The following is a 10586-nucleotide window of genomic DNA, read 5'->3' as shown; positions in this document are numbered from 1 at the left end:
TTGCGATCTTTATGAAGAGCCGTCTTAGGCCGTCACAAAAACACCGACGATAATTTAACAAATACCCATTTATGCACCACTGATCGGAAGAAAACCTGACAGATGAGGTCGAGGCACGTGGTCTCCGGCTGACCTTCTCCTGCCCCAGAGCGTAGCGCTGTCTGGAATTGGGAGTCAGTCTTTCCTTCATGTGTTTTATACTTTATTATGTACTATGTTGGCCAGAAACAATATGATTTATGTGATTTTTTAAAGGTTTTATTTATTCATGAGAGATACAGAAAGAGAAGCAGAGACCGAGGCAGAGGGAGAAGCAGGTTCCACGCAGGGAGCCCAACGTGGGACTCGATCCCGGGTCTCCAGGATCACGTCCTGGGCCAAAGGCAGGCGCTAAAACTGCTGAGCCACCCAGGGATCCCCTGAAACTTTACATAAATAATAAGACAACATTCTCTTGCGATTGGCTCATTTCATTAATAGTTTATATTTTTAAATATTCATATTTTTATTTTTTTAAGCTTTGAGGAACTGAGGTGTGACACACACAAAACATATAAAGTACACATGTGTTAGATGTACGTCTTGGTGTGTGTTACCTATGTGCACAATAGGGGGAGCAGCACCCAGCTCAAAATATTGGCTCTTTCCATCATTCCAGAAGGTTCCCTCCAGCCCGCAGCCTCCTGCCCCCAGGAGTAGATGCCTCTGTGCATGCCCTCGCTCTGTTCTGCGGTGGTGGGGAGCAGGCCTCTGAATTTCATTGCTGTGCCCTGTGGGGTTGAGTGGGGCCACTACCCTATGTATTTCCAGTTTGGAGCTACTGTGAGTCAGACTGCTGTGAACATGCACATCCATGTCTTTTTGGGGGAACTTGTATGCCCCCTCCTCTTGGGTAGATGCCCAGGGGTGGAATTGTGGGGTCGCAGGCTGGGCGGATGTTCAGCTTTGGTGGGAACAACTGAGCGTAGCTGTGGGGTGTGGCCGTCAGCACACACGCCCTGGCGGGTCACCGAGTGAGCAGAATATTCGCCTGGATGGACACACAGCAGCCCCCCCTCCGTGCCCCGCTGCGTTGGGCTGTGTCCTGCTGTTCGTCCTCATGGGGCCTTGGGGCAACCTTATTGAGCGTTTGTGCCTGTTCCAGGGGGTGTACAGGCACCTGTGATGGGACTCGGGCCAGGGTGGCGGGGCAGCAGTGACAGTGTTACTTTCACTAGCCCCTAAGTGAGATTCAGCATCTCCCAGCTGCACCCGTGACATCACGGGGCTTCGGGGGCCCCCGTTCCAGCCCTTTCTGCTTGCTGTGAGTGTTGCTGGAGAAAGCCACCGACCCGACTCTCCTTCCCTGCTTGTCCGCTACAGCCTCCGAGAGGGCTAGTTGCGGACGTGTGCTGGGAGACGGCATCGTTCGTAGTGGGGAGGCCTCCCCCCTCTTGCTGGGCCTGTTTCCATTAGGGATGTTTGCTGTGGCAACGTTTCTTTCTCAAACTTACGGATATGGTTTGGTTTGGTGGTGGGATGAGTTACATGGATTGAGTGGCCTCCGTGGAACCCATTCGTGTTCCTGGAATCGACCCCGCTGAGTCACAGCATATGATACTCTTCACCCGCTGCTCCATCCTGGTTGCTAATATTTTGTCTAGGAGTTTTGCTTTGTTGTATTCATAAGTTCCGCCCACGGTTTCTTTTCTACCATCCTTAACTGGTTTTGGGATTCAAGTGCCAGCTGCCTAAAAGAATGAATTGGGGGCTTTCCATCTTTTTTTGATTGTCAGGAACTGTGAAATGACATTAAACTCATCTGATTTTTGAGGCATTAAACATCATTAGAACATCATTCTGTAAGACGCACAGATCATATACAGTTCAACACAATTATGAGCAAACACCCGTGTCACCACCACCACTCAAGAACTAGCAGCTAGAACCCCGGATCCCCCTGTGCCTTCCTCTCTTCCCCCCCACCCCACCAGGTAGACCCATTCTACCTCCTCTTCTTTAGATTTGCCCCTCACGATGGAAGCTTCCTGAAAGAACCCAGTTTCCCTGAAGCCTGTCCTTGAACTTCATTCTAAAGCGACCACACTGTACGTGTTACTTTGTATCTTAATAACTATTGATGGAATAAGCCTTCATGCCCAAACTGGTCATTCTCAGCCTTTTTTTTTTTTTTTTGAGAGAGAGAATGGGAGTGGGGTGAGGAGCAGAGGAGAGAGAATCTCAATCAGACTCCCACTGACCATGGAGCCCATGTAAGGCTCGATCTCACGACCTTGAGATCATGATTTGAGCCTAAATCAAGAGTCCAATGCTTAACCGACTGTGCCACCCAGGTGCCCCATTTTATTCTTCTTCAAGATACTTATTTTCAGTTCTGACCTTCCATGTAAATTTTATTTTATTTTATTTCCATGTAAATTTTAGAGTTCGCTGGTCAGGTTCCACAAAAACCTACCTGGAATTTTGAATGGGAATGCCTTTGACCTATACAGTTTTGAAGTCTATTCATTTCCTATTGCTGCCAAAACAAATTATCATGAATGTTGATACAGATTTATCTGAAATGATCTCATGGGGCTGAAGCCAAGGTGTCGGCAGGGCTGTGATCCTGTTGGGGACTCAGGTGAGAATTCATCTCATCCTTTTTCCAGCCTCTGAAGGCTGCCCACATCCTTGGTCCAAGACCCCTTCCTCCACCTTCACAGCCAGCAACCACTGGCCGGGTCCCTTCCACACCACCGCTTTCTGCTTCTCTCTCCTCTGTCCTCTTCTTCTGCTGTTAAGGACTGCTGTGATGACGTTGGACCCACCAGATGGCTTGGGGTAACCTCCCCCTTATGTTCAGTTAATTAGCAACTCTAATTCCATCTGCAGAATTAATCTCCCTTGCCATGCAACTTAACATACTCACAGGTTCCGGGGATCTCAGACATCTTTGGCGGCGCGGGGGGGGGGGGGGGGACCTTTATTCTGCCTACCACAAGGAATATTGGCATCTTTGACACAGACATCCATTTATGACCAGGGTGTACCCCCTCTCTGAACACACTCAATATAAGTTCACCTAGAGGCCTTGTGTGATTTTTAAATTTAATCCCAGGTACTTCATTTTTGGGGGTACTACTGTCAACAGCTTGCAGTTGCCCTAAGGGTAGTTTATCCCTTAAGGATATCCCTTAAGGATAAGGGTTGGCTTAAGGCATTCCCATTTGTTGATCATGAATGTTTAGTTTTACCAAAGCCTCTATCACACCCATTGAACTGATGTTTTCCCCCTTACTCTTAAGGCCTCAGATTGAATGAACACATTTTCCAGCATTAAACCAACTTTGCGTACCTAAGATTTAACCTTAGACACAAGGTTATGTCCTCTGTAGGCAGCACCACTTCCCCTCCAATTGTGTTTAGGATATTCACATCTATGCTCATCAGTGAGCTTGGTCTATAATTTTCCTGTTTCATATTGTTTTGAGGAAATGCTGGTCTCATAAAGTCAGTCAGGAAATGTTTCCTATTTTTCTACTCTTCAAGAGAGTTTCTTTTGATTGTTGGGTAGAGCTCTCCCAATAAAGCCATCTGGGCCCGGAGCTCTAACTGGCTTAGGTTCTTTAGCAGCTGTAGGACTACTCAGATTTTTACTTTCTTTTTGCGTCAGCTTTTGTCTTCTAGGAACTTATCCGCGTTAGTTGACGCTTTCAAGTGTGCTGGTACAAAGTCGCTCCCAGCGTCCTTAGCCTCCATTGGGGTCTTCAGGTGGCTGGGACAAGACCAACCCCTCCCCCAGGTGGCTGGAACTTGGGGGCAGAGGCAGCCTGAATGTCCTGCCAGGTGGTAGCTGTCCTGCCCTAACCTCTTTCGTTTTTGAAAAGCTATAGTAATGTCTTTTGATCCCATTGAGTGCTACACGTGCCTCCTTTTCATTCTGATCCAACTTCCCAGCAGCTTTTGAATTCCATTCATGTTTTAAAAGAACAAACTTGTGGTTTTTTTTATTGAATGTTTGTTTTCTATTTCTTTCGTGTCTATTATTTCCTTCTTCCTAAGCTCTTAGCCTTCGTTGTTTCTTCTGACTTCTTGAGATGGATGCTTAGCCCATCATTCTTGGTCTTTCTCTTATGCTAAATATCACATATATACATGCTAATAGCAGGAGGGGTTGCAGATAACCTTGTCCCAGGTGTTGCTGGGAACAGAGGGTTACCTCCCCACTGTGGATGACCAACAGGGGCTCTGGAGGCTGCAGCTTGGCCTCCAGGGATGGCAGTGAGGATGGAAAAGGCTGTTGGAGCCAGAGTCTCCTGGAGGGAGACCATGCTGTGGATGTGGGTGTGGGCAGTGAGGGACCAGGCATCAAGGATGCCTCTAATGGCCCTCATCTGAGCCCTGGGCCCAGGCCATGTCTCTACTCAACGAGGGTGGGAGGCCAGGCTACTACTTGGGCTGATGCTCACCAGCCCTCCAAGGGGGAGCTGGGTGATATGGGAGAGGGACAGGGGAGCACAGCCCTTGAAGGTAAGAGGGGCTGAGCCAGGCAGGGCCAGTGGCACTGGGGGGGCAAGGAATGTGAGGCAGGTGGCTGCTGGGTAAGACAGGGTGCTTCCTGCCCATGCATCCACCATGATCCCCTCTGAGGACCAGGCAGCAGTTCTCAAGCTCTAGTGCACATGTGAAATCTGTTAACTGGTCTCCTGGGCCTCGATCCCAGAGACTGTCTTGGCAGGTCAGGGTGGATCTCTGGGTGTGCATTTCTAGCAAGGTCAAAGGGGACACTCATGCGGCCACTCTGAGGGCCATACCACTCTGAGGAAGACCATCGGGTCAGGGTGAGAGTTGATATGAGCCCTGTACCTGCCCCTGGTCACTCAGAAGGAGTCTGCTGTATGCTACACCAGAGGGAAGGCAGGCACCATGTTTAAGTAATGGAATTTAATGTAATTGTGACACAAACATAGACAGGGTGGCGGCGGGATGACCAAGCACAGATGTGGATGACCTGTGCCTCCAACCCTCTAAGGCCAGCAGTCATTGCTGGACACCACTCCCTGGTGGACAAACACTGATGTGGCTGAGGGACAGCATCACATGGCACAGCTGACCCTGGGAAGGCACCTCCGTAGAAGCCTCAGGGAGGAGGCCAGGAGCCTCTGAGGAGCAGGAGCTGCTGCCACAGATGCCATGGCTGGGGTTGGCCAGATGTGGGAGGAAACCCAGCACCAGCCTTGCTGAGGAGGGTGGTGCACCCTCAGTAAGTGCTGCCCAAGAGCTTCAGGATAAGGGGCAGGAGGCGCGGACGGTGAGCTGCACGTAAACAATAATGAACAGACGAGACAGAACCGGGGAACAATCATGAACCTACAACATTCAACAGAATGGCACCCAAACAGCAGCCCTGCTGGCTGGGCCGGAGGACGAGTGCAGCCCGCAGTCTGGTGAGTACTGCCCAGTCTCTGGGTGCCTGGGAGCTAGACAGCACAGGAGGCTGCATTTGATCTTGAGAGGGAAAGATTTTGTTCCCTTCCCCTCAAACTGACTGGGGGGGCAGAGACACAAGACTTCTCCAAGATGAGCCTCTTCTGGGAGAAGTGACCTCAGAGACGAGAGTGGCAACGGCAGAGCAGATGCGCCTGGAAAAGGAGGGATCCCCAGGAGGAGCCAGGAGGGTGGCCAGCGGCCAGGGGCACCCCTCCTCCACCTAGCAGGCTTGGCAGGTGCTTCCTCCCAGTCTTCCACCAGGAGCCCCAGCGCCAGGGCTGGGGGCGCTGGCCACAGAGCCCCTCACTGGGTCCGGAGCTGGTAATCTAGAATCAGGGAGGGAGGTGCTAGTTTTCTGCTCTGTACCCGAGGGAGAGGAGCCCCACCCTGCCCCCCCACCCCGGGCCCCCCATCCCCACCCCCAGGGCTGCTCCACATGCTGCACGCACCTCCGTTCTGAGTGATGTACCGGACCCATGGGAGGGCCTGGTAGCCACTTTTCTCGATGATCTTCAGGTAGCGCACCTAGGGCAGAGGCAGAGGGCCCTGAGCATGTCCTTGCTGCCTCCTCTCAGGCCCCATCATCACCACCCCTGGGGCTGTGACAAGGAGTGGGGAAGCACAGGCAGCATGGGGGGCTGGGAGGGGCATGTGTCCACCTGCAGCATGCTGATGCCATAGGGGGAGGGGTCACTGCTAGCAGACATGGAAAAGAGCCAGGATGTGCACTTCCAGGCAAGGCCCTCCAGCAGCTTCCTGGGGCAGAGGGCCCAGAGTTCACTTCCCCTCGCAGATTTGTAGCAGACCTGGGAAACCATGGCCCCTGGTGGCAAGTATATAGACAGGAGAGGCTCAGCCTCTAGTTTTGGGAGTCAAAGGGATCTCTGAGCTTGGAGCTGAAGTACAAGGTCAGGTCTGAGTAGGTAGGTGCGGGCCCAGGCTGGCCAGGGAGAGAGCCAGAGCCAGGGCAGCACTGCGGTGTCCCAGGACAAGCTGACTAGCCCCCCTGCCTGAGCTGGTTGCAAGGATGTCTGTCATCTGCAGCTCTCAGAGCCAGATGGACCCAGGGCTGCCCAAGTCTGCTCTGGGGCCCTGGCAACCCTGGCCACACGTACCTGGATGCCAGAGGTAGTGAAGTAGGGGATCTCAAACTTGACGCTGATTGGGGGCTTGCCCTCCTTGTCCTCTGCCTCCACGCTGGGCAGGCCGAAGTGGGCCCGCATCAGGTACTCCTTGCCCCCCTGGAGGAGCAGATAAGGTAGACATGGTCAGGCCAAGGCCCCGGCCCCTCTTGGCCAACAGCTGCGTCTGTCTAGAGAGTTCCAGGTTGCCCTGGCCACTGAGCCCCTCCCTGTAAGGCTGTGGTCACCCACAGTCTCAGCTCCTCCAACACACTTACACTTACCCCAGGCCTCACAGATTGCCCCACTAGCCATGCTGGGCAGATCTGAGGCATGCTGGGGAAAACTGGTAAACTCTAAGGATCAGGAGAGTTTCATAAGCTGTCAGGGAGAGGAGACTAGTTGCTTCAAGGAAGAGGGGGCACCCAGTGTACAGACTGTGCAGGTGCGGGCCACTGCAGGACACGTGGCTCCTCTGCCCAGGCCAGAGTCCGAGTGAACACCCCAGGTGCCCAGTGTTCAAGCGGCATGTGGAAGTAAGGGGAAAAGGTCAAAGGGAGGAGTGGTGAACAGGGAGAGGTATAACAAAAGTAAAAGACCATGGTTGGGGCTGACTGAGTTAGACTCGAGTCCTGCTCCCAGTGGCTAAGTAAGGGGGCAGCTCTGGCCCTGGAAGCTGAGCAAGGACTCTAGAGATGCAGCCTGAGGTAGGGCCAGGAATGACTGGAAGCCCTGGATAAGACTAAGGCATCTCGGTCTGGCTGTCCAAGTGCCTGGTGTGTCTCATGTACAGCAGCCGGGAGGAGAGAGCAGATTTCTCGCCATACCCAGGGTATAGTACTCATCAATCCCTGGGGCTCTGGCAAGAGTGGCTGCTGACCAGGGAGGGCTGCTTCCACCCTGAGCAGAGCCGACCTTGTGCTTCTTGGGTAGAGCAGGGCAAAGTCACGGCTCCCCAGTGCCACACTTGTGCTCCCCTCCCCAGGATGGAGCCAGCTGGTGGCCAGTCTCTGCTCACCACCACCAGGGCCAGTGCGAGAGCAGGGACTCTGCCCAAGTCAGTGACATGTGCTGAATAAAGACTCTGGGACAATGAGGGGAGAATAATGTGCAGACAAAGCAGGCAGCAAAGGAATAAAATCAGCTCCATCAGCCTGTGTATGAGACAATAACCAGATCCCAAATCTGAGCCTTATAAAGACAAAAGGGAAAATGAAAGCCAAAGAACATGCAGAGGGCCAGGCCCTCCCAGCGGAGCAGTGGAAGTCTGCTCCCCTACCCCGGTGTCCATCATACCGATGTCAATGGGTTTAATTCTCCCATGAACGAGAAAGACCACAGGCTGGTCCACAGACCAAAACACAGCTCTAGGCTGCAAAGGTGGAGAAAAGCTACCACAGTAGGAAGAACAGGTGAAGGCGTGCCAGCCAAGGGCAGACAAAACAGAGCAGGGCCTGCTGTCACAGAGAATTCAGGGCAAGAATGATAGGTGCAAGGGAGGGCAGGCCACGGTCCTAGAGGCTGCAGCCCTGTGATCTACAGGGAAGGTGTCACAGGCACGGGTATCTATGAGCACCAACTAACATGGCAGCAACTTCTGATAAGCAGATGCTACATGAGATGTAAAGGGAACCAGAGGAAGGCAGAGCTGACCGGGTGGAAGCTGCCGCAGCATCACAACAGACCTTGTAGGTTCCCTACTCTGATAACAGAAGCTTATCTTCTTCTCAAGTGCATCTAAGGCACTTACAAATGCTGGCCTTCTGTTAGCACACAACAAACACTTCAAGAAATCCCAGAAGTGGAAACAATAAGAATAACACTCTCTGGCCTCAGTGCTCCAAATTGGTAGTGAGGAGAAATGAAAATCAGAAGGCCTATCCCCTAGGAAATTTAAAAAGAACCATCAGGGCAGCCTGGGTGGCTCAGCGGTTTAGCGCTGCCTTCAGCCCAGGGCATGATCCTGGAGACCCGGGATCGAGTCCCACGTGGGGCTCCCTGCATGGAGCCTGCGTCTTCCTCTGCCTGTGTCTCTGCCTTTCTCTCTACCTTTCTCTGTGTGTCTTTCATGAATAAATAAATAAATAAAATCTTTTAAAAAATAAAAATAAAAAATAAATAAAAAGAACCATCAGGGCACCTGGGTGGCTCAGTCGGCTGAGTGTCCGACTTGTAATTTCAGCTCAGGTCATGATGCTGGGGTCCTGGGATCAAGCCCCGTGTTGGGCTCCGCACTCAGCAGGGGAGTCTGCTTGAGATTCCGTCTCCCTCTGCCCCTCCCCGCCATCCTCCTGCTTTCTTTCTCTCTCTCTCTCAAATAAATAAATCTTAAAAAATAACAACCAACTATCCGATTACAGAATTTCTAGATGAGTAAGCCAAATACGGTGTCAGAATCAATGAGTTATACAGCTAAAGCAGGGCTCAGAGGAACATCTATGGCTTAAATTCTTGGATCAGTATAAATTTTAAAACAAAATCATCAAATGAAAATATGTAATCTGAATAATTAGAACAAAGAAAGGATGAAGAAATTTAAAGACTCATAAAAGAAAAATATTACAACAAAATTAAAAAGTAAATCTGGGAGAAAATAAAAGACAAGCTGCTAGACAGCCTTATCCAGGGAAACAGAAGGCCCAAATACACACAAGAAGAAAGAACAAGAGAGAAAAAAAACATCGCAAATAGAAAGGAAAAAAAAGATCACTTTCTTCAACTTTGCAGATAACTGTGAAAACTTGGTTAAGATGGATAATTTCGTTTTTTTTAAAGATTTTATTTATTTATTCATGAGAGACAGAGAGAGTCAGAGACACAGGCAGAGGGAGAAGCAGGCTCCATGCAGGGAGCCCGATGTGGGACTCGATCCCGGGACTCCAGGATCACGCCCTGGGCCAAAGGCAGACGCCCAACCACTGAGCCACCCAGGCGTCCCCAAGATGGATAATTTTGAAGGGAAATATAATCTGCCCAAATAGTCTCCAAGAGAAATGGAAACTCTGAATGGCCTGATTTCCACAGAAAAGATGGAGAAAATAGTCGAGATCCAGAAGGTCACACAGCCAAATTCTATCAACCTTCTCAGGACCAAATGATGTCCAGGCCACTTAAACATAAAACACTGTGCCAGTGTTTTGGTGAGTGGGGTCTTCTCTTCCACTATGTCTTCCAGCAGGTAGCTGGTGTTTGTGTGGTAACTTCATGCCCTGGTCCCTCCCTAGGGGCTGCACCTGAGAACTCGGACACCGAGTAGTTACAAAGTAGGTCCAGCACTAATATCCAACAAACAGTGCACCCAAAAAATCAACCTCAGTTATGATCATCAAAGTGAAAATGTTATATACAATGTTATCCATAGAATCCAACGGTGCACTGCAAAGAAAATATACCTCGACCAGGTGGAGTTTACTAAGATGTAGGGATGGTCCAGCTCTACCTGCTGACAGGTATGAAGGGGCATTTGGATAAGCCTGTTACCCATTTGTGCCCAAACCACAGTAAAGTAGGGCTTCACTGAGTCCATAGCCCAAAGCAGCATCATACTTGGAGGGGACCTGGAGTCTCTGGGAGGGGGTAAGACCAGGAGGCCACTGTCCAAGGACACGTACAGGCCCTGGAGACAGCAGCCAAAGTCGGGAGGCTCAGAGCCAACAAATGCCCAAGAAGGGAAGAGGTGAAGGGAAAACTGTATCTGGCTGGAAATGATATGAAAGAATATCATATTCCTGTTTTTAACCCACAGGAACTGAAAGAAAAACTACCCTATATTGAGCCCCCATGGGATTTCACACCACTGGGGAGATGGACCTTTTAGTAAGTGATGTTCAAAAACTGGATAACCATTTGGAAAGTAAAACTGGACCAATACCTCCCCCCATTTACCAGATCTAGCTCTGAAAGGACCTAAAATCTAAGGTGAAAATGCCACTGTACGGGTTCTAGAAGCAATATGGGTAAATTCCTTTATATATAGGAATGGTGAAGCTTTCA

The 10586-nt window shown here is 50.7% G+C and overlaps 1 protein-coding gene across 3 annotated transcripts in view; it reads right to left on the bottom strand.

Annotated features, from left to right (window-relative positions):
* Positions 1 to 4911: 4911 nt before the first annotated feature.
* AP1M1 (adaptor related protein complex 1 subunit mu 1) overlaps positions 4912 to 10586 on the bottom strand; it is a 28810-nt gene continuing 23135 nt past the window's right edge. For all 3 annotated transcript variants that reach the window (XM_041763278.1, XM_041763280.1, XM_041763279.1), the window contains 3 exons: positions 6588 to 6713; positions 5922 to 5997; positions 4912 to 5798 (listed from right to left, as the gene is read on the bottom strand). In XM_041763278.1, the coding sequence (XP_041619212.1) occupies positions 5776 to 5798; positions 5922 to 5997; positions 6588 to 6713 (225 nt within the window). In that variant the 3' untranslated portion in view covers positions 4912 to 5775. The remainder of the gene's footprint in view (positions 5799 to 5921; positions 5998 to 6587; positions 6714 to 10586) is intronic.

The sequence above is a fragment of the Vulpes lagopus genome, chromosome 7 (assembly GCF_018345385.1).
Source record: "Vulpes lagopus strain Blue_001 chromosome 7, ASM1834538v1, whole genome shotgun sequence".
In the NCBI taxonomy this organism is placed as follows: Eukaryota; Metazoa; Chordata; class Mammalia; order Carnivora; family Canidae; genus Vulpes; species Vulpes lagopus.
Note: the sequence above shows the minus strand (reverse complement) of the source record. Positions and strands in the feature narration are given on the sequence as shown.